Source organism: Megalops cyprinoides, chromosome 22 (assembly GCF_013368585.1).
Source record: "Megalops cyprinoides isolate fMegCyp1 chromosome 22, fMegCyp1.pri, whole genome shotgun sequence".
Classification (NCBI taxonomy): Eukaryota; Metazoa; Chordata; class Actinopteri; order Elopiformes; family Megalopidae; genus Megalops; species Megalops cyprinoides.
The window spans coordinates 17,612,167-17,637,521 of NC_050604.1; the positions used below are offsets into that span (position 1 = coordinate 17,612,167).

The window sequence follows — 25,355 nt, forward strand, 5'->3', positions numbered from 1 at the left end:
ATAATATTATTGCCACTAATTATTATTATTATAGAAAACTAATGAACAACAGTCCTCCTGGTTTTGATCAAGTTACATCATTTCCATAGTGATTCCAAGTCCTTACCCAGAGCGCCTCATATACCTGTCTTTTTCCAATGTAAAATGATACATTTATTCTTCTGAAGGAATTCAGGTGTCTTGTTGATCGCACATCCATAACCCACCTGGGATTCACACTTGCAACCCACTAATACCCTTAGCAACAGGTTATACCAATGCCACAGAAACTACAGTCACAAGCTTACAGATTTAAAAATTTTAAAAACCAGACTCTGTGCAAGCACAACGCTAACATAGTATCACTACCTCCTCTGTAGCATGGTCTCCATCTGTGACACAAGTCAGCTGGTGTACAAACACAATACGCTGATGTAAAATATTCCCAAAAGCTTCCAAAATCAGTATTTAAAAAAAAAGAAAAATTAAAAGGAAAAATTGCTGCTGGCACTCAAGGGCGAAGCACTTTCGCAATCAATTTATCACCGGTGATTACAATTTAATTTTTTTTCCTGGTTCCACGTGAGACATTGCCCCCTATCCACCTTGAATCAAGTCCAGTGCCTTTTGAGCCCTGCTTTAAACGAGTTCCTCCTGGACTCCGTCCTCATGATCCGTGTGGGCGGCATTTTTAAGAAACTCATTCCTCAAACTGTCAATGTGTGTTAAAGTCATTTCACAGCTCCAATGATACACAACCCCAGGTGTGCTTCCAAACTCGACCAGCAGCCATGAATGTTACACAACGATTGCTTTACCTGCAGCAATTCATTAGAGAAAAAACCCTTCCTACGCCATCCTGCATCACTCGGCATGTTACAGGCCACTGCATATTTTCTTATCTGCCCCCCTGAGGCAATAGCCGTCCGCCTCAATCCTTTTCATGGGAGAGGCTCAAGTTAAAAATATCTCCCTTTCATTTTTTGGATTCCTGCTTCGGATTACAGTTTATACTGCAATTAAAAAATGTTGTTTTTTTTACTTCAGAAAAGGTTTGCGTTACTTGTTGTGTGACATCAAACAATATGAAATAAAAAAGTTCTATATTCTTACACACACAAGGCATTGTACATGAATATGCATAACTGAAAGTGATTACAATGCAAAGATCTAAATGAAAAAAAAAAACAATCAATTAAGAAATTGCAAAACTGATGCTTACCCAGGAGTTTCTTTCCAGAATGCTGTTTGCTAATGCTGGCCAGCTCAGACCGACAAGGGGGATCTGCAATGAGTGATGGAAAAAACTGGCAAATGATATAAACTTTAAGTGATATCTTATATACAGTATGACCTAAACGTGCATTTAGCCAGCTGGTATGAGTCATGTTGACTTTTCCATGTTACTATAAGAAGGTGCTTATAAAATAGGAACGACATTTGAAACTGTTGTGTGAGCACAATTCAGAAAACATAAATAATTGACAGCCCCAAAACACAGTCATGCAGGGAAGATGTTTGTAGCTTATCAAATCCAATATCTATAGCAAAAAAAAATTCCCAGGCTGGTCACAATGTAGCACAGCCATTATCCAGCTGAACTACTCAGGCCTCGTTAAGAAGACAATGTACTGTATCTTACTAGAGAAATGTCATCCTTGGAATTGCTGCTAAGACAGAGAGATAACCATGGTGATTTCAAACTTTCTAGGCCCAAAATGTACCTAATGAGCATGTATTTTCCATGTGTATGCGTGTGTGTGTATGTGTGCCTGCCTGAGAAAAGGATGAATGACCATTCAAGACATTATCTGTATGATAAACTGTCATATGCTGTTCATACACTCTCTGAGACTCTAAGATGAAGTCTCGAGGAGAGGAGCAAACACCCTCACAAATGTATTCCCACAGAAAAAAGGCAAGGCAATTGTAAACCACTTTATATGACTGAAGCCTTTTAAAGCTTGTCAAACCTGACATTTAAATAAGCGGTGTTCCGTGATTGGCCGACGGCATGTTCCCGCACTGGAATGTTAGCACCGATCTCAGCGTGTGACGCTGTTTATGCTTCACGGTAAATGGCTCGGCCGCGCTTACCCTGCTGTCTCTGAAAGCAGGAGCACCACTCGTTGTTGGAGATGACCCCGTCGCTGTACGTGTCGCAGGAGGAGAGGAATGACCTGGTGCAGCGCTCATTCTTGTCCAGATAGAGGCTACGGAGCTCGGACTGATCCAGAAGGAGGTCGTAGTTTGTGTCCAGTCTGTTGAACATCCAGCCCAGTGAGTCCTTACATATGGGCAAAATACTAGTGTCAAACCCTAAAAAAGATTTCAGAAACATAAAAAAAACAAAAAGTACGTCACAATCAGATCATCTTTTTGTTTACTCACACCAAACAAATAGGTAATATTCTGTATTGCCTATTTGTATCTTACTAGAGATACAAATACAGCGAATTTCAAAGCAGCAAATTCCTAGGGATATTACACCAAATACAAACACTGCTCAGGAGTGTTGTGGTGATACTGCATCATTGCCATAGCGACAGCATATCAGAGAGGGCAACAAATACATCATTATCTGTGGGTTCAAATAAATACGTCTGTGAACTCTCTAAGCACCTGGTCCTTAGAGTGGACATCAGACTTACATTTTTACATTGCTGTTAAGTAAAATCGCATATCTTCACTTGTATGGCATTAGGGTCAGCTTATGAAATTGGTTAATCTAATGACTTTCTTATCAGTCATGACTGACATGGTGAAAATCAACTCGAGGATAATATCATATTCTTTTGGTAACATAATTCTCAGTGTATAATTAAAAAAAAACATGATTTACATTTTGGGTCATATTTTTACAATATGTTTTAAACATTGAAATGTAGCTTTATTTGAAGCTGTTCAAATGGTCGGTGTACTGTAATTGGATTTCTAGCTTCAAATAAGGTTTCCTTTCAGAAACACATTGATTAGTTGATAGACCTGTTTAGACCTGTTCAATAGTTGTGACCAACAGAGTTGTAAGGTTTTTTGGCCAGTGTATATCATTGATTTTGAACTAGGGAGGTGTTTCTCTTATCCTCTTCACAGAGCATAGTGGATTTTAAAGACTCGCTTCAGATTTCTTTCAATCTATTTATAACTTTCTTGACAGTAGAGAATAATTGCCAAATGGAAAGAAGATAAACAGCGTAGACTAATGTGAATGTGACTTGGAGACTAAATAAAGACAGGGCGGACTCACATGAGAATACAAGCAGTTTAATTAATTTTCTTCCTTTCATAAATCAAGCGTAAACTGTATTTCATTCACCTCTCTGCACAGTCTTTAGGAAGATAACTGAAGAGAAACCGATCACCCAGTCACTTCAATTGAATGCTGCTGAGTTTGTGCTATGCCACATGCTGAACAGCGTTCGACTGAATTATGATGAAAAAGGCGCAGACGTGTGACAGATAAGAGGAAGAAACTTACGGCTTCGATCCGGCCTTTGAATCTTTGCTTTTTTGTTCTGGTCTCCGTTTTCATGAAGCACTTTAAACCAGTCCCTTAATCGGTTCACCACCTCCCTGAGCTCCACATCGCTGCAAACTAGACAAAAAAGTACAGGAAATAAAAAAACACACACACACACATAACAAATCCACTTTAAAGTCTGTAAAAATTAATTTATGTGTGGACTTGCTTTTATGGCTAAATGCACGTGTATTTTCATTGATACTTCTGTATGTTTTGAAACGTACAGATCTACCTCATTCTCAGTGTACTTCAGTAATGAGACACTCCGCAGCAGACAAACGACTTAGCTGTGCCCTCTCCTTCAGTAAAACTCAACGAGTGCACTGATCCAGCAGCGGCACTGGGGCTTGTTATATACAGAGTTCTTCCAGCATGCAAGTATACTCAGCGTAGTTTAGTATAATCAGCGATTGCCCTTTAATGATGTGACACAGATACTTTGGCTGCAAGGTTATTGGGATTAGAATGGTGTCTGTATTGCACTGAAGACAGACGCCTAAGAGCTAGGCCACACACACAGTCTCTATCAATATTTCATTACATTCCTCAACCCAATTGTTCTTGGATGGCTGGCACATACTTGTGTAAACACAGCACAGGTGAGGCCACAATTGTTCACTGTGCATATTTTTCAATTTCTTGACTTTGTTTAATGACATACAATGAATTTTCTACTCGGGTTACTTTCGTGTGGCAAGGTAATTAATAAGAATGGGACAGACGCCATATTGTCAAACTGCAGTTCCTTTTTCATAGTGCCACAGAATTAATGTCCCATTCACAAGGCTGCTGGAGATTAATGTGTCATAACATTTCAAATCATTCCCATTGGAATTCCATTTTCATTAAGTAAATAATCTCGCTGTCGAAACAACGATGAATGAAATGTCATCTTGCGGCCCTGTTTTTCCCGTCTTTTACTCTACTTTGGACTTGTTTAGTGAGGATAACACCAGTGCAATGAAACTTCCTTTCAATACTAATGCTGTGACTCTCAGAAACTGTTAAGGCAATCCTTAAAAATATGTGCACATCTTCATTTAAATTAATCCAGGTTAATACATCGATGTAATGATGATAAAATACTAAACTGTCTGGAATAACACCGCTGTCTGCAGCTTGCCCTGATGGATGTGGGGATGGTGAAGCCTTATCTATGAACTGCAAGATATAGTGCTCACTGTAAATCACTTACAAGAGACAAAACAAAGTAGTTAAAGAGAGCCCAGCTTGTGATTGGCTTTAGGACTGCTCCTGACCCCTTCAGACCTTTTTTTGCTCTCACCAACATAGATGGACCAGTTAATAGGCTGCAGTGGGATTTTCTGGAGATGTGTGTACAAGTCTTGAATTAAACACAAGGAAAAAGTGAAGCTGAAGGTCTGCTTTACTGAGATATGTCATCACAAACTTCAAAAACAAACAGAGCACTTCTCTCAGAAAACAGAAAAATGGCACAATCGCACCCCGCAATGTTTTTTCACCATGGCATTATTGCAGACAGAGCGTATTTTTACACCCGCTGAGCAGGGCGAATCCTCTACATACATGGCCCTTGTGTAGCCGAGGGACTTCATGTATCAGGGAGTACTGAAAATTGATGACAGCATCTTTCATCAAGACAGGACATTAAAAAGAAATATGCAGCCAAAAGAAGTCAGGTTCTTTGGAAATCAGACTGTGCCTGCAAATCATTGTTTGTTCATCCAGACTTCATGAAAGAATATTTCCATGGTTTATGGCAATCAAACTTCTCATGCCTGCTTACTTCTCACTAATGCACTGCATTTTATGTGACTGGAATATATGTCGCTGCTTACTCCTGTTCTTTTAAGATGAGTGCAATTTAGGTGAAACAAAAACTAGACACCTCCTCATAACTTCAACTCACAAACTCTTCTTTTTAGAGATGCATTAAGCTGTGACCATAAAAAACAAGAAAAAAAAGTAGGTAACTTCAAAACCTCAACAAGAGACCTAATCAGTATTCATACATAAATGCAACATTTCAAGAGTATACAGAGATTAAGAGACTTTTAAAAGTGTTGTAATTCTAAATGTACCATGCGGTGAACATATCTCTGCTGAATTCAAGAAAAAAGGATGGAGATGCATAAATTACACCACATGCCCTTGAATGTTCCTCAGTAAACAAAGAAATGTTGTTTTACTTTGTTTACAAAAGTTTCCCCTTCAAAAAAACCCAACTGTGACAAAACGACTATGCTGAATGGAGCATGTGAAAAACATGTACATACTGTATGTACTTCCCTGTCCTGCACATGGAGGTTCCTGCCTTCATTACTCAGCTTCATTTGAATCAAATCTTTATAAAATTTGATACTAATATCAACCTGTTGTTGACAGTAAAGTGTATTTAGCTCCTCTGACAGAAACAATGGAGGCATCATGAACCCTGGACTGTTTCATGTCCTGTCAATGACTCATTAATTTCAACCAATCATAGTACTTTGCCCTGAAGGGCATTGTTTTTTGATTGGGCTGTATAACTTTGTGATGACCAGAAAAAGGTGGCGTCACCCAATACAGGGTTTATGAAGCCCCACTTTCCCAACACAGCTGCATAATCTCCATGGTGCTGCAGAACGTGGGAAAGGACTTGAAACTCAGCAAATTATTGTTGGGACACAGATATTTTCTCTCTTAATTAGGGGGGGGGGTGCTCCTCAGTCATAGATAGGATGGTCTGTTCCGTTCACAAAGCTGTGATTCAGTCAGTGCCATGAGTCCCAGGCAGAACTGTGTTCCATTATATTGCATTTACTATACTTGCTTGACAGACACCCTTATCTAGAGCAACTTCACATAGTTTAGTTCTTCACAGCTAGAAATCTACTGAAACACTTCAGCTTATGTATGTTGTTCAAGCTGGGACTTGTACAGAACCAAACTCCTTAAACCACTACATCACACTATTGCAACAGCTGTTATTTTCCAAATATCATTGGGTGCAGGGTAGGAAACTAACACCCGACACACTCCAAAGACAGGTAAGTATTTTTATTTGCGGGTAAATCTTTCCAATTTACTGGCCGTAGTGGTGGGTATCCCAAGAGCATTTTCAATCACTGCCACCTAATACAATCATAACTTTCCTTAAGGCTGACGTTACACAAAACAACTTACATGCAACCCTTATGCATTGTATTATACAACCTGCAATTAACTAGCAACTCAGCTGCAACCAAGTTGAACAAAATGTACTGCAATCCCACTACATGCAACTAGTTTCATGCATAAATGACACAGATGTTGTTTACGTTTCACTGGTGAAGCTGGCATTCATTCATAATAATTCATTTTCCAACACACTGTGTTTCATTCAGATGATCTAAGGATCTAGAATTAATTCGTATTCAGCTGTTGACAGATGGAGAGGAAAAAATGCACTGTGTAGACTCCAGGGGTAGAAATCATGCTCAGTGAATTTTTTGTGGGTCTGTACAAGCAGTAAAGCAGTAAATAAAATGTTAAACATTAAACATATTAAAATGTATTAGCTTTGTAGCTAGCTCATAGCTAACTATAACGACAACTACTGTGTTGCTGTGATTTTTGTTATGGGTTTTCGTGAGTTACTGAAATTCTCAGTAGCTAATTCACTAGCGAGATAAATACAATTTTTAACATCACACAAAAGAATACAAAAATGTCATTGGACACTGAGTGCAAACTAATATACAAATATGTATATTTGCCTGTAAAAGTGGTTGGTACACTTTTATCATTCACCAGCTAGTCAATTTCAGCTAGTTAATTTCCCACCCTTACTGGGAGTCCATGGCACTGCACCTTTAGCAGGGTTATGTGGAACTATTCATGATTTTTACAACCAAAGTCATAGATCATGGTAAAATGACAGTGAGACACCAATTAAGTATCTAAGAAAAGAAAAACCAGAGGGCTCTTTGGAGGATGCAATGGGGTCGATTCATCTGTGATAAAAGTCAAAATAAAGAGCTTTTAGCTTTTTCATCCATTGAATACATCAATAAATTTAATAGCCATCTTTAACTTGTCATTAGATATTCTAAGCATATGCACATTTCCTGGGTTTAGCCATCTCCAAGGATATTGATGGACTCTAATATATCCTGAATTATAAGAAAAGCACTGATAGGATGATGTTATTGTGAGCCAGCTACCATCCTTCATGGCTACAAAACAACATTCAGTTTAGTCAGTTCTAAGTTTGTATTTGTGAAGAAGATCGGGATTTTGAGAAACAATCGATAAAAACAAAAAGCAGATGTCTCCACCAAGGATAAAAACCTATTCTGACTGTCATAGCTTTTAATAAAGCATGCACTTCCAATCGATCAGAAACAACATGAACTTGGAGGTTCGAACTTAAAAGGTTCCATAACAAAAACTTCTGGAAACTTTTGGGTTGTCTGTGTGTTCCCTCTCCTTAAACAGCCCTGAGAGTTAAGCTCTTTTGGGATGTGTAACAAAAATAACCACGATGACCCTAAGGTCTGAGTCCTCACAAACACTTACTTCTGCATCATCAACCCTGATCTGAATGCATACAATTCGGATACAACTTCATATGGCCACAGATTAAATGACCAAACCTGGACAATCTTTCGTATCTGCTCTTGCATTGACTTTTTCTAATTTTTCACCTCAAAATTTTTTTCAATATTAATCATTGCAAATACTCCTGTTCCCCTAAAATATTTTGGTCTGTCCTGTCTGCATAGCCTAAATTCTGACCTTTTCAACCAACAGGTATCAGGTCTTGTGGCACATTACAAGTTACTTGAAGTTTCAAAGAATTATGGGTACTTTTAGAGGCACAACTATGCTGGATGCTGCAGTGTAGCATAGTGGTAAGGAGCATAACTTGTACACGAAAGGTTGCCCGTTTGAATCCACAATGGGGCACTGCTGTTGTACCCTTGTTCAAGATACTTAACCCAGAAATGTTTCAGTAATTATCCAGCTATAACATATGGGCAACATGTAAAAAAAACTGTAACCTATGTAAGTTGCTCTGGATAAGAGTGCCTGCTAAATGCTAATAATGTAATGCAGTGATCTTACAATGTCAAAGCAATGGGCTGGGGTTTATCTTGAGCAGTGTTTATTTAGTTCATCTCGTTATCATCTCGAGGTTGAACAAAAACATCCAGGGCAATGAAAAAATGATCAAAAATTGGCCAAGTTCCTTGGAAAATTCCGGAAATATTTAGCATGTTCTGAATAGCGCATCTTTAGTGGGTGTGAGGTAATGTGGGCAAAACTGTGAAAACAAAGATTTGGGAGAACTTTCAGACAATCCCTATGCAATTAATCAAACCTAGATAAACCGGTCCCATCCACGACTAGGAAAATCCCACTCACCACTTCCTTTTTGTGTCAGCTGTTCACAGCATTCCTCCTCCACCCCTTTTCCCTGTCGATGATGTCCTCACAGAGGGCCAACGACCTCGGCCCACGGCCAGGTACAGTCCCTTCGTCTGACTTCAGTCCAAATAAAAGTACCTCTATAACCACATCAAATGTGACCTTCCAAATGTGTATATACTGGCTTGTGAGGAACTTGGACTATGCTGACTGCTTGTTGTTTGGGAATTGTCATGGCCCCAACATTGCTTAACTAAAATTTGGAAATAAAGAACATTGTCCCTGTCCTAGTGTCACCTTGGGAATACCAAGTAAGGTATTTCCTGATCAGTTTCAGACACACTGCAGGTATTAAAACAATCAGCTGATTAACTACTCTCTCAGGTATTGAGGGAAAGTCATGTGTAGCTCTTGCAAGTATTATAACAATGTTCTTCACAGTAAAAGAAATAAATAATTAATTTGAGAAGTAATCGAACAAGAAATGGATGGTTTTGTCAACTGCAACATAAACATTGGGTCCATACATAGTTCTACTACTGATGAGGAACTGATTTAATAAAAGGAAATAAATATGCCCTTTACACATCATTTAAATGGCTGAAAACTGCCACAGTTCACACCATGGCAACCCAGGTAAAACATTCAAAAGGTAAGGAAACCTTTATTGTAGAGAAAGAATTCATGGATTTATATATTAAAAGCTCTGGAGCTTTGCAAGTATGGTCAATGTTTACTCTTCCTCTATATGGACACTGTCACTCAGGAAAGTCTAGTCCTTGAGAAGTCAAATGACTCTAACAGTGGTTTCATTACTTTAATGACCAGCGGCTAATAACGTTTGAATTATGAGGCTTGAGTTTAATTTTTGGACATGTCAAAGTGCAGTTTTTAGATTTTTGCCATCAACCCTTAAGGTTGCCCCAGGTTTCTGGAACGAGCAACCTTTTCCCCAACTTTAAATCTGGATCTCTCAAACCTTCCTTTGTCCTGCTTTCCCTATTGGATGATGGCGACTGCATGTGTTGGTAGCAGCTTCCGTGTCTAACAAATTTGTCTCACCTCTATCTGTGTGAAACCCTAGTGCCTCCGAGTATTTTCAACACTGCCCTTCGGCAAGATTCTGTGATGGAGAGCACTCTCTTGGAGGAGTGGTATCGCAGCATATTTTTGGTATAGCATGCGCATTGGAGAGGACTGACATTGATGAATCGTGAACGTGACGTTTGGCAGATCTGACACATTACTTGACTGCCCCTGAGGGTTGAATCAAAACTGCACGTTGTGATGCGATACCTCTCACATTTCCAGCCAAATATTTGCTGACAGCCACGAGTGAAAATGTGGGGTTTTTTTGGCACTTCCTGTTGTGTGAGACGTTGCTTATATAACTGCCTGTGTTAGCACACATTACTGTTTGTACATTGTACATCGAACCGACCGAAGGACACGCAAGGCTTTAAGTCTCACATATTTTGAGCGTGAGATTTGTTTGAGAAAATGTGTCGTGACTTTTCAAGAGCATGTTAAATTTCAGCAAAAACAACAGCTGGAATTTTTTTCAGTCAACAGCAAATAAAACAGACATTTCTGAAATGGTTTCCCATACTTAGGTTTATTTAAAAAAAATGAAGAGTTTTTATTTAAAGTGAATGGAATGGAGTGGTGAAGCAATCAGAAGGTTTTTATTAGGTGTGACTATATTTTATATTAGAAATGGTTTGTAAGAATAGATAAATGCATTGCATTACCACTCCTACAGCTGCTTGTCCAAGAGGAGAGTAAACCGAAAGTAAGATGATGTAAATAAGTACTGTACTGGCATGCATATGCTTTTCATCTTTCAGTGTGGACCGCATTTCCCAGATGAGCCACTAGTGGGCAACTGGAAATAAATCAAATCCTAATTGAAACTGACACAAGGGGCGTACAGTGTAGCATAATGTTTCCATATACATTGCTTTATGTCAGGGTGCATGGAGCCAAGAGTTATATACGGGGTTGCTGGGGTCAACAGATACGGTCCAAAGCAAGGCAGTTACAGTAGGCTTCATAATCTACTACCTATTATTATATTTGCAGCTTCTGCTAAATAGTAAAACCACTTGATTAACCTGGTCCTAAACACCTTTACTTTAGCAATGGCAGGCTTCGTCATCCCCAAGAGTGGAGCATCCATATGCTGTTAATCACTCACACACATGAACCAATCAAAAAACTTTGTGTACCATAACAAAGCACAATGATAACATACTAGCTGCACCCACGTTAAGGCTCCCGTCATTGCTTTACAAAGACTGATGTTTATAAATAAGCCACGGGACACGAATGATCCGTTTGTACTTACCTTTCTTCTCCACTCTGTTCCTTGACTTGCTGGAGGGGCAGGGACATTGGCCCGTACACTTTACCGATATCTGCTTCCCCGATACACAGGCCTGGTACTCCAGTTTGCACTGAGAGACACAAGTGCACTGCATTATTATGCCAGTTTCAAAAAGACAGAAATCTCAAGCAAAATCACCACAAGTATCTGATGAAAACATAGACGTATGAATATTGTGCTGCTTATGACACTCACTTTATCAATTTCAAAGCAGTGTGCTGAAGGAGTCGTGTGTAGAATTCGGTCAAATGAACATGACGACACTCCAGAGCTTGCTCATCCATTCGAAATAATGATAATAATTAAAAACTCATGTACAGCCACAGCCAAACTCTGGAAATGATGTCCCAGGAAAACAAAGGTAATTATTTTTTCAAAAGGAGTAATGTTGCTGAATTCCCCCAAACAACTCTTATGCCAGTGGGAAAATGTGAAAGAGGTCTCTCATTGCATGTTACATTCTTTCAAATAAATATAATTTTTCTGACTTAAATTCACAACTCCCTGGGAAAAGTTTCAGTTTCAAACTCTTCCTCTGCAGGCATGTGAAATAATAATCATTAAAAAGGTCGTTTTTAAAATATTATCGGTTAAGGTGGTGAAGCTCCTGCCATAATTTTATTTAAAAAATCATGAAATTCGACACATTCATTCTTGACAAAAGATTGCCTAGCATTGAAAGAGTTAAATATGCTTTTGCTGGCAAAGTCACGCCGGCAATGAAAGTGATAAATACTGACAGGCAAGCTATCACACTTTCACAATAGAGACATCTCCCTGACCTTAACGCTCATGGACACTGGCTTTGAGAGCATCTTCAGATATAACAGACACCTGACCATTTCTGAATGTCACTCCCAACTGTTGTACACGCAACATATGGCACGGCACCTTTTTGTATTTTACCTTGACATAAAGCAGTAGTGATACAATTGAAGCTAAAACAAAATGCCATTCATAACACAATGCTAAGCTGTATGCACTCTCTGTGTGCTCTTGGGCTTTGTACACTCTCAATGACTTCTAAAAGCAAAATGACCACAATGTCTCTGCGGCAATGTCAAGGGTTTGTATCTCACTGTTAAAGGTAATTTGGAGGTCTCCATGTCCTTTACATTTCTGCATCGTGGTCAGGGAGGGAAGAGGACATTTTTTTATAAAATGGCTGACCCATCACTTACTGTACTTCCATTAGACATGTGAACACAGTGCCATTTGTGGGATCTCTTTAAACCGTTCCCCACCACACACGGTCAGCCTGCGGTCAGGCCGGTGGTATTAAACCCTTTCATAGGGCATCATTGTCAATGTGCACTACTGAGGCCGACCACAGAGGACGCGGGCCTGCCCACGGGCAGAAATGTGCACCAGGCGAGAGGACACATTTCTAAAACCTTTATGTCTTAGCGGACCTCCGTTCAGTCTGCAGCGTGTTACACCACATCATTTTTTTTATCACTCATTTCTTGTCTGCCTGAAAGACACCTGTGGGTTCTGGCTCACCTTTGAGGAGTAGGTATGTCCGTCAGTTCCACACACAGGGTCAGGATGGACAACTGGGCATGGCTTGCATTTTGAAGATATTGGGTTCTGAGAGAGGCCGACTTTAAAACTGGGAAGAAAGAGTAAAACTATGAATTATGAATCGATCTAACTAGGTTATGAGGTTTTTTCTAGTTGGTGACCTGATATATTCTCTACCAAAACAAAGAAGGTTATAACAGTATGAGGGTGGAGTGATTGTGAGTGTGTATGTGTGTTTGGGGATGTGGTTGTGGCATCCATTTTGAAATTATTTTATGATGTAACGTGCATCAGATACAGATAGCTTTTCTTTTGAAAAAGTGGAACACATGTCTTCCTTGTTTGTTGGACATAATTCATAATCAATGAGCCAAAACAATGTGCTTTTCAGATGATCTAGCATCTAATGGGGGTGTACATTTCAGAAATGATGCTTAATTGCTTCATAAAGAATATCAATTCTGCAGTAAAAGCTACATTTAATATCATTCTGACTTATTCTTCATCCTTACAATGGGAAAAACACTTAACTGAAACCTCAGATTTCATAAAAAAACATTTTGAGTCATGGTGCTATACAGTATTTCTCTACATAAAAACATTCATCACTTGTAGATCACTATTAAACTATAAATGTTACAAACATTGTCCCTGAATAATTGTTCCCTTGTTACAGGGATATTTGATTTGATCGTTATTTGATCGATATTTCAGAATCAGCATGGACATCATAAGATACAGTAAACGGCATGACAGCCAATATCTTACACACAAAAGCCCTCACTATGCTTGCAATAAATTCAAATCTTATCTGTGTGTCTTCAATTATTGAAGCACACCATTTTGATCACTTGTGACCTTCAAGTACATACAGTAAAATACCATTTCATCCTTTTTCTCTGTGATTAGTATCCCGTGTCCTTTACTAATCAAATTAATACATGAGCACTCTTCAGAAGATATGTAGGGGTTGCGTAGTGCTTGGCCTAATTCAGATTCAATTGACTGTCTGAACCGAAAAGACAATTTAACAAGATAAAAAAGAAGAGATGATTTTAAAACATGCAGGGCACTTTTCAGAGAAGGCTGAACATTTCCGCATCATGAAACACCTTTTCAAAACTCATTAAATGAAAATATAATTGAGTGACAAAAAATCTCCAACAGCTTCAAGAAAAAACATGACAATTTTAAAAAAGGGTGAACGACAGAAGGTCTTAAGGAGTACACTATTTCATTACTGCCGTTTTTCTATCTAAACATATTTGGTGTAGAGAAGCGGAGACCACTTGAATCTATTTGGATTCACTGCAGGAAGCCTTTAAATAGAAATTGACTGAAGGTGTACAATTCACAGTTTCTTTCTTGGAAAACTCCAGTAAAGTGACTGAATCTCCAAAGCGATCATAGAGAAAGTGCTGGATCATCTGGGTGCCAGTGAGAGGCACAAAAAATTGCGTGGCAGAACTCCTGGGGACTACCAAGTGTGTCGTTCCCTAAGAAGTAATGCTGCGATGCAAATCTGTAAACCTGGCAGTGCTTCATTGTGTCTGTGAAGTAGGAAATCAAGCACTAACGTCAATGGCCATTTGACAAAAACCACCAAAATAAAATCTGCACTCAAAGGAAACGTTCATGTTTTTTTTTTTTAATCTTGGTACAGATAAGGAAACATTGCTGACATGCAAAATGCTACTTTATTGTAATATAAAAAATGGGGCAACATTTGAGTTTTGGAAATTTGTATGTAATGTATAATTATGATGCAGAATCTAAGATTTAATAGGTACCATGGGTTTTTTCTAAGAATGGTAAAACCTAGATGTGTCTCCATCTAAAGAAACACTTTCCCTAGGGTTCATTTTCAATTAGCTGACTTTTTGAGGAAATATTTTGAATTGATTCGAAGCTCCACATACTCACACATGCTACATTATGATTGTCAGGAAAAGTCTATGCTCTATTTGCAGTTAAAGGGAAGTAAAATACTCCCTTTATCTGATGGTAGTCTGCTTATAAGTCCCTCCTTCTCATTGTAAAGTTGAGCACAGGGTGCAAACTCACATATTTCTGTCTAAAGTTTACATTTAAAGTAAATGCATTTCATTGTAACTTCTCCACAAAATGTCATGTCTGCTATAGTTATGTAACTGATACTAAAAAAGACTATATAAAATAAGTATTCAGGGCATAACCGTCTGTATTGGAAAGGATTTCATGACATTTAAATCTGATAGACAAATAGAAAGGAGCATAGTCTGTGACATAAGATCAACCAGATCAAACTTGTTTTGCCCCATATACTATTATTTTTACTACCAATATGGAGCGTCTTTATTCAGACAAATTCAACCCTATTTACATGTACATTTGCACAGGAACAGTGGCTGTTGATGAGAGTAGAGCTGTAAAAAATATGTGTCAGGAAAAATTAGGCCACCTCTTACTGCTTGTATTGTTTCTGCCAGTTCAGTTTCTGTGGCAGTCTCAGGTTTTCTTCCAGCACAAGCCCTCACACTCACACGAACACACCACACACACACAAACACACACACACACACACACACACACACACACACACACGCACACACGATTCATTCTCATATTTGGCAAGACATTGCATCCACTTCGCTCCTGCCAGCTTTGTCGTAATTGGGCTAAACGCTTATGAAATGTAAGCAAACAATAAAATCTTGCAGAGTATGCAGTGGAAGAAAGCACCATAAAACAGCCGAATAAACTCTCTCCCTCTTGGGTTCTTCACCACTATATCAAATGTGCATACCAGTCCGACATAATTTCCCCTGTGTGCGTCTCGACAAAATGATGTTGTTTTTACTGTTCTCTAAGACACATTAATGGGTTTTGTTTGCATCCACCATTTCATATTTCTGAACATCCTCTCCACCTGGACATACATTCGAATATGCATAGCCAAATAGGCCCGTCTATCAATCAGTCTATGCCTCTGGACCCCCTAAACCTTCCTGCTAATAATGCATGCTGACCTGACAACAGTTCTGTTTTCTTTGTATTTAACATGTCTAAACTAGTGCAATACCAAAGACATGAGTGCAGTAAGATGTATAAATACAATGTGATGAACTTCAATATCAAAGATATCAAATATCAAAGATGCTTGTGCAGTACATTGTAACAATATAACACAAACAACAGAAAAAACAATACTTGGAAGCTTATTTTTCCTACCAAAATGTCACACACAGATAAACAGGTATTCGCAGCCTGGGGCAACACTGTTTTTACCCACTTATCGAGTGCAAATGAAGTTTGGCATATGCAGCACGGGAGTTATAGTACACGTGCTAATGACAAGGAGTGAAGCTGCATACAGTTTTAACTGGCGTGCAGGAATCCTTCTGCCAATATTCACAGGTTTTACTTGGGTATTCATTTAACATTGATTTTGGTTCGAACAGGGATACAGTCATGTAAAACGTACATGCATTTCTGGAGGAACTGGTCATTCACTGTTCCATTGTTTTGTTGTTTTTTTTCTTTGTTTTAGAAGCAGGATCATGACACCATGTCTAAATGCAGCTTGGCACAGCAGAGCCATTTAGAGCAAAAGAGTTTGTTCATTGTACTCTAACTGATAAAAAGCCAACTCCTGTCAAGAGACTCTTCAGTTGAGGCAACACTGTACGTGACAAACAAGTGACTGCATCAAAACCAAGCTCTGCCCTTTACTAGAGGAGAGGCACACTGTTCAGCAGCTCTGCCAGGGTCTCTCCCCCCCCCCCCCCCCCCCTCGTACTATTATATCAAAATTACTTCTCTGATTGGATAATAGCCCTGCACATTTCAATCAGAGCATCAGCCATTACTGTCAGTACATTTACACTGGACATACATTCTTCCAATAATAACATGCATATCTCAGTCCACATTACTGACAAAGGGGAGTAAAGTCTATATATAAACATACCAGAATACCAGATAATTTAGACTTTTACAAAAACACTAAAACACAGATTCATGGTAACAAATTATTTGCCAATATCAATGTCCCGAATGTAGTTCACACCATTTTAGAGACAAATTCAATATGTTTACCTCATCCGCCTTTGACTGACGCAACTTGCTGTTTGGTGGCCCTGTGCCACACAGACCTTGTGATGGCTGCATTTAACCTTCTGGCATGGGTCTTTGGCAGGGTCCAGAGCTGCAGGATGAACAGAGAGAGAAAAAAAAGAGCTCTCTTTGACAACAACCTGTCATGGAAAAGTGTAAAAATAAAAAAAAAGGAAAATTATGTAAATAAATGTTAGTAAGGCACAAGAAACAGACAGAAGCATTCAGAGAGATCATGACATGACACTTATAGTGACAGACTGTGGCAGGAGCAGAGGTAAACTGGAAGGACATGCTGTGATAAGAATCTCAACAAAGGTGATGACCATGGTGGCATTGGGTACCCGAATCATCGTTATGGCTGAGCTAGTCATTCTGAGAGTACTCAGAATGCACATGATAATTCATTGCGGAAATGTTTTGATGATCCAAAAAAAAAAAAACAAAATAAAACAGTATTATGCTGTCAAAAATGTATATCATTTCCAGAGCCCTCTGGATAACACTGAAAGATAACAACAGGCTTACTTTGCGTTTTCTAGACTGGTGAAAAAAAAACACCTTTTTTATACCATGAACTAAAAAAAAAATAAAACATTGGCTTCTGGATTGTCACTTGAAAAAGAAAAAAAAACGTATCTGAATAAGAAACTGTTGTCTCAAAAGGCATACTACCAAGCCAAAATACCACTTTCGGTTCCTGGAATTATAGTCCTTCCTAATAGAATTATGTCCCATTAAAGACACTAAGCAGATCTTTGTAGTTAAATAGGTTGTCACAGTCTCTGCCTAACAGCGATGTCCACCACCACGGTTAGAGTGACCTCTGTCCTTAAGAGCCTTATGTAAATCCTGAACTGGCTTTAAAAGATTATCCATCAGCTATCATCTGACTGCACTCTAATTCTATTGTTGCCTATCTGTGTGTGTGCATGTGTGTGTGTGTCAGTGGGTTTGTTAGGGAGCATGCGTGTGGTCATGTGTAAATCAGATTAATCAAAGTAATTTGATTCAAATAATGGGAAAGGCATTTTCTCAGTCTGAGGAAGGATGGGTTGTGTATAATTGTTTTGCACCCAGAGCCATTCTGAAACGAATGCTTTCTGCTATCTACAGAACAACATGTGTAATGTAAAACCAGGTACTATGTCCCACCTCTCTCAACATTTCTGATAAGAATGTGTATTAGTATGATGGACAACCTTCTCGCTATCTTCTCATTTTCATAATTGTTTTTTTTTTCTTTCAAGCTAAATGAATAGGTGCATAGGTTCATGCAATTCTGGGGTCAGAATTATAATCCTGTTCCTACCTTGATCAAAAGGCTTGCCAGGATTCCAGGTTCCAGGCTCCTGAAATGAGAGTTGTACAAAGTTATGAAACAAAAAGGGATTAAAATGAAAAAGCAATTTGGACGAAAGTACAGAAAATATGCGAAGGTACAGATACAAACCTCCACCTCCTGAATGGGGGCAGCAATAAAAAGAGAATAACAATAAATATTAAAACATATAAAGAATAATTATGCATAGCAATAAGAATATTGAGATTTATCCCTGATGAAAAATGTGTGCATGAAGTCATATCATCATAATAATAAATATCATACTAGTGGCTTTCATAAGTAAAAACATAAAAAAGAATGATGTGCACAAGTGCACACACACAGACACACACACACACCAGCACATTGATTTGAAGGACTACTTCATGTGGTTCAATCTTGCAGAATGCGGTGGTAATCTGATTTCACAGGAATCAAAACTGTCAAAAACTGTTGATATGCTGCCAGTTCAACACTGCAATTAATTGACGCAGACAGCTAATATGCTTTAACGTGTGGTAGACAGAAATCCAGCCAAGTGGCCTGCCAACGCCTTTGTTCCCCAAATCCTCGGAAGACAGTGGCGTCTGAGTCTCCATATGGCTGTGTGTGTCTCCGTCACTCACTGGTCTGCATCCCGCTGAGAGGGGACAGTGATACAGAAACACATCTCCTCGCTGACAGGATCCTGGCATATGAATCCGCACGCCTGTCTGTTTCAACACCATAATCTCCCTGAGTTGGCTTGACTGCCATTATGTAGTGACTTGGCACGAGGGTGTGAAGTGGGGTGCATATTCAAATATTTATTAATTGCTGAAATTGATTTTAAGATTCGGGATTGATCCAAAGCTGTATCTAAAAATAGATTTCTGATACAGAATTTCTCCGAATTTCATCAAATTCTACATTTTTCTTTCCCATAAAATATAAATAAATTATAATGATCTCTCACAATTATGACACAGATTATTTACAGTACACATGAAGCCCTAATACACATGCTTGCATAAATAATTATGGAATGGTAGTAAACGTAAATTACATGCTTACAGTCAAAGCAATTCATAATCCTTCCATCTCAGCTCACATCATTAAGAATATACAAAATGAGTCCAAAAAGATATAGCTACCTGTGCAACATATCTTTATATTTTACAGCAGTAGGTGAAAACATTTTAACGTGGGTTTAAAATGACAAAATAGGGTATAAAAAAGAAAACAATTTTACTGTGCCAACTTCATACAAAGACTTCCACCTTATAATACCTCTTCAGTAAACAAATAAGTAAAGGAGAAGTGGGTACTGTCTGTTTTCAAATCAAAACTGCTGCATGGGGGATCTTCAAAAACATCTTGGATAAACTGAATGAGTGCCTTTCATCATGTAAGAAGGAAGCTTCGGTTCATTTCACAAAGGAAACCATGCCAACCACCCTGCAAAGACCAACCTCCGAAGAGAGTGGTCTGACTTATTACAACCTATACATTGCTGGCAGCGGGTAATTTCAAATGCGCTATCATGGTATACAGGATGGATTTTGATGAAAGCTTTGGTGAGGAGCACAAGGAATATGCAGTGCAAGCCAATTTTGGCCGCTCCAGGCCCAACCACTCTGGGCCACGAGGAATACACATGTTCAGCATCTTTTGGAGAGGAGGAATCAATCCTTTCTCAGGGTGGACCTAGTGCTGCTACTCTGCTCAGCAACCTACAGTTGTGTGCTTTCAAGGACTCTGACCATTCTTGGCTGAAACTGGAACTCAGACTGTTTACCGCAAGAAAGAAAGCCAGTACCAGCTACATTTCTCCTCTCACAGACACAGAATAATTGTTGCTGTGTGATGAATACCATGTGTAATGTGAAGGTTAGTCATAGCTGAATAACTCCTTTCAGTATTGCTAGCAACCATACATGCATGTTATTTTACATAGCTGGTTAACTAGGCAGGTGGACTAACATCATTTGGTTAGCTTAATCTACAACAGTGCAGTATGTGTTAAATAGATATCTAAATTCTAATCCATTACTGTACATATTCTGAGTTGGAACACAAACAAAGCAGCGAAAACTAGTTTCACTAATGAGCTACCATCCTATATGTGGTTTGGTAAAATCAGTTCTATTTAAATCTGTGGCAAAAAAATTCAAGATCTATCTTCCATCTCACAAAGACTGTAGAATCTCACAACTTGTTGTGGACAACAGTCAAAATATGTTGCCCATTAAACTAGGAAGTACAAAGTATTTAACTTGTATTATCCATTTATGTAAGCTCACTACTGATGCTGTTTCATAAAAACACAGATGCAAAAGATGCGCTTTATATTAATATTCTAAATGCTTAGATAGTTTGATCACAATGAGAAGTAATGACTGGGGGGGGGGAACTGATGGGGAAGCCTAAGACCCAGCTCTTCTGCTCTCACCTGAGCACCTGAAACACTACCACCTAAATGAATTTCTCATGTCCCAAAACTGTTTCCTATTAAACCATGAACAAATGTAATCTAATGGTTTAAAGCACTTGTTATCTCTACCAGCTAGCTTGTACCTTGTCTGGCCAACCATTGAAACCTGGTCATGCAGTGCTTCTTTTTTCCTTGTGTTGTACTCAGCCTGACTTGTATGTCACTTTGGATGAACGTGTCTGTCAAATGAATACATGTAAATTTAAATGTAAGCCTATTTTTAAAAGGGGATTCACCTAATAAATTAGCAAAATTGAAATGCTCTGAAAGGTACCAACCAGGCTGAATAACTTAGTATAAATATTTTCTGCCAGTTATTAGACACCATGTAGCCACTTAAAAATGACCACTTGAGCTGGCAGTGCCATTTATTATAAATAAAGCAAAACTGCTGTTTCATAGATATCAACTAGCAGTCTGTGGAAGACTATATTGTATTCTATACATCAAATGGGTTTATAAAGTAATCAGTCGCTATTTGGTGGAGGGGTAAATCGTTCAAAATCTTTACCCTTAAGAAACAGTATGGAAAATGGAGAGGGTAAATTCATATCTTAGTTACTCTGCAATCGACCCCTCCAAAACAGCAACAAAGGCATGGTACACAAACACAATGACCACAATAAGCCATATGTTCTTCTCCCACGTGCTTACTTCATCATATGAATGAGATCTAAAATTACGCATTCTACACTATTTAGCAGAAAATACTGTCCATCTACAGCCAAAGGACTTTTATGTTATTAAATATTCCCCTGGCAACAACGTGTGTGCCAAAAAAAGGACAAAAATTGCCTGTTTCTGACAAGAAAATGGCAGCATAGGCGAAATTGCCCACTCAGTGGGTGTTGCGCTATTTTAGAGGTAAATATTTCAAGATTTTTCAAGAACTATATTAATGGCTTTTTACATCCTGTACTATAATTTGAAATGTGTTTTAAAATAGCTGAAAAACAGCTTTAATTAATTCTCAGACAAATTCTTCAACATTAAGTAGTGAAACAAGAAACCTTGTAATGATATCCTAAAGTGCTTAGAACTTAGAAAAAAGCTGGGTGATCAGGGTGACAAACAGCTCATGTCAGTGACACAGAATCTGAAATAAAGCTAGACAAAAATCTTCATTAAAAAGAGTAACACTTTAGTCGATTGATTGAACAATTAGTGCAACATACCTACATTATTCAATCAAAACATAAAACACACAACAATCATATATTCACATACACAAACGTGAATAAATTGTAGACATACCAACCACTAAAGTCTCACTGTCTGGGATGGGGATCCTTAATGATTGGGGGGGGGGGCTTAACTGCTCCCCCTTATCTCTTAATGAAAGTGATTGATGGCCCAGCTGCCATGGTCACGAGTGAGCTGACTGAATAACCTGGGACAGGTTAACTGGCTACGTGACTGCAGGATGATGAGAAAGCCACTTTACTCAAAGGTCACAGCGATTGATGCTGAAAAGCGTTAAGGGGGCTCATGCACTCTGACGATTTAAAAAGTATGGGTTCATGAAACTCTCCACAAAGGGCACCCTTTCATATAAGAAACTGAAAAGAAATGTAATCTATATCTGAGTCAGGCTGACATGCTGTTTTTTTTTAGTTCAGTGGATGAGTCAGGGTGCAGCATTCTGAAATGCACGCAGAGAAATACAGAACCAAGAAGGTCCAAATGCTCATGAAATCTTACATAAATACTGTAAATACGTGGCAACCTCAGCTTCCAGGTCATGCACAATGCTGCAATTCAGCCTCTGTTCCATCTAGCTAAAGTGTGCTCAGTCATTAACTTTGAGCCAAGGAAAATTAAACATTTTTAAGTTCCTAACACCACATTTTTCATGCATTTTAACTCACGTTATGAATGTATAAAAAAAAAAAAAACTTCCATTTCCTTCACCTCATAACTCCAAGTGAGGTAATTGCTGTAAGACTCAATAGGGGCCTTAAAACAGGGATCTTGCTTAATCTGATGGAAAACCCTGACAAAGGGCCAAGGATAGAATTCAACTGAAATTGGGCTAATGACCTCTCTCATTAATTTCGCTATTAATACCTACAGCATTATCAAGCGATCATGAATTATCCAGCAACGGAGAATGTTTAGACATAAAAACCCCCACCATTTTCACACGTTCACTTTGCGCCCTGTCTCCACACTACATCACCAGATTGTACTCTTTAGGGTACATTAAGCAAGGCAGCTATAGCTGGTTGAACATACAGGCTGGAAGCTGGCGCTGGATCTCCTCCTCTCTGACGTCTTCATAAAACACAAACCGTTCCGACGCCTGCGTCTGTCACACAGCAGCTGTCCCCTTGGCCTGCTCTGCCCCGCGGTGTTTTTCACCACGTTGGCATGGGTTCAAAGCCCTGTCGGTTGAGAGCACTTTACATTGTGGGAGTGCCAGGGACAAGGCCAGGGCATGCATGGGCACACCAGATAATGCTAACGTGATGATGTGATTACATTTTTTTTTTAAAGATAACGAAAACAAGACATCAAATTATTTATCCATCTCCCTGGCAAAAAAAAAACACGCTGCATTGGGAATTTTACACACCCACCCACATATGACCGGACATTTACAGAAGCAGGACAGGTTAAGAGCTTTGCCCATAGTGGAAAAAAAACTGAATCTCACAAGCGATTTGAACCTGACACCTTCTGGTTGTAAGTCCAGCTCTTTAAGCACTGCGTCCACCGTCCACTGAATCCAATACTTTACAGGATTTCATTGTGAAAAACCGGTGCGAGACAAATAACAAGCACAGGTTTCACTAGCCATCTTTGCAGAGAGCCTATCATTGTCCAACCAAACATGCTTCCTAACAGGGAACAACTCTAGGTGCCCTTTATCAGCCCCTCACTGGAAAGCTTATTACCTCCACTGAGGGCGAAGCAAAGGCATCCTTCAAAATTAGGCTTCGGGGAGCACACAGGAAATCATAACACCGAGGACTAATGAGGAGTATTTTCCAGCTCACTGATGGAGCGGACCTGTCTCTGTTCCAGGGCCACAAAATCATAATGCAGCGTTCCAGCAAACGAGGAATATCAGGGCCCCGGTGCTCATCGATCAGCAACTGTTTTAGGCACGAGTCTGTGCTTATAGTAGATCGTAATGGATATGTTGAGATCAGCATGATTCAGGATAAGCTGAATGCGAGGCAGCTGTCTGTCACTTGGGTGACCTTGTATTCATGTGGACTACGAAGATTAGCCCTCTGCGGTGGATATAAACTGACAATATGCTCACTGCTATAAACGTAACCTCTAGATATTAATTACTAAAAATAAGGAATACCTGCAAAGAGATAATAGTGTTGCCTAAATGATAGTGTTGTCTGAATTACACATTCTGTTTTAGCCCTTCAACGTTTTTTTTATAAACAACATGTTTGTATAGCTGATGAATAATTTAACTAAGAATAAAAGTGCTTTGAAATACACCATCTGTACTCAAATGGCCCTCCATTTGGATCAGAATGTGAACACTGGGACTAATGTGAAAACAGACCAAATTGGACACATTTGAACACTAGCTGCCTCCCAGAGACATCCATTCCTGGATTTTATTTTCACTACCAATACAGTGCATTCGGAAATCACCAAACTGAATGAAAAAAGCCTGTTTATAAAAATGCACTCACATTTAATTGTTATTCATAGTTAAGAACAAATGTTAATTGAATCAAGGCCCCAATGTTCTCTTCCCTTCCCCCCCAGGGCTATACAGAACTGCATCATGCACCAATATTAGAAATTTGCAGTCTTCATCTATCTTCTGCTGTCTTACCCATTTAAAAATACTAATGTATTTCCCCTCCTCTTCCATTTTTTTTCTACCCCCATTAACCTGAACTGTTTAAAATGCTACTCTTTAACTCCAATGAATTATTTTAACATCCTCTCTGTCTGTTAATACATTGTGAAAATCAATTGGATTATACATGTCTTCAACATGGAGTGTGTAGCCCCAGCACTGACAAATATATTCAGATGCAAAATTACCCACTTGCATAACTTAATCTTTCCCATACTGCAACTAACCTCAGAGGAATTCATACAATGACTCGATTATCAGCAGCTCTTTCAGAGCAATCGCCTAAAGGTTTAAACATCATTCAAAAAAGAAAGATTTAAAATGAATTATAAAACACTGCCTGATTTATATTACAGGAAAAAAACCTAACTCTGTAAATCAATACAGGCATTTGGTCCTTGCTGTATACATACAGTATATGTTATATGTTTTTAAGACCACAGAAATTAGATGAAGGAGAGGCTCTCCTAGGCTGAAGACTAGCCAAAGGGTTTCATTCACTAATGGACTACATGCACAAATTACTGACTGCTCTCTTTAAATAAATCTAATTCAAAGCTTTGTCTAAAAATGCAAAATCCTTATGTAAACACACTTCAGTAGATTTCCTCCCCAGTATGATGAAATTTTGCAATAAGTGAAATGGCTTCCTGTAGCTGCACAAGCATACCTGAGGCTTACCAGAGCATGAGTGGCAAAGCATTAGAAATGACAATAATAATAATTATGGTAAATGGTGATTAAACACATGCTCCTGGATCGAGGCATTATAGAATCCTTTCTTGTAAAAAAATAAATAAATAAATAAAAAACCTAATATGCTAATGCTAATAATGCTAA

The 25,355-nt window shown here is 38.8% G+C and overlaps 1 protein-coding gene across 2 annotated transcripts in view; it reads right to left on the reverse strand.

Moving 5' to 3' along the window:
• The window catches only part of spock3 (SPARC (osteonectin), cwcv and kazal like domains proteoglycan 3), a 35,278-nt gene that overhangs the window by 1,005 nt on the left and 8,918 nt on the right, over window positions 1-25,355 (reverse strand). Inside the window, exons 3-10 of one of the 2 annotated variants that reach the window (XM_036516798.1) lie at window positions 18,334-18,342; window positions 18,193-18,232; window positions 16,863-16,971; window positions 12,765-12,873; window positions 11,223-11,331; window positions 3,458-3,574; window positions 2,077-2,298; window positions 1,202-1,264 (exon numbers count right to left, since the gene is read on the reverse strand). In XM_036516798.1, the coding sequence (XP_036372691.1) occupies window positions 1,202-1,264; window positions 2,077-2,298; window positions 3,458-3,574; window positions 11,223-11,331; window positions 12,765-12,873; window positions 16,863-16,971; window positions 18,193-18,232; window positions 18,334-18,342 (778 nt within the window). The remainder of the gene's footprint in view (window positions 1-1,201; window positions 1,265-2,076; window positions 2,299-3,457; window positions 3,575-11,222; window positions 11,332-12,764; window positions 12,874-16,862; window positions 16,972-18,192; window positions 18,233-18,333; window positions 18,343-25,355) is intronic. The other variant, XM_036516799.1, reaches the window with a different exon arrangement.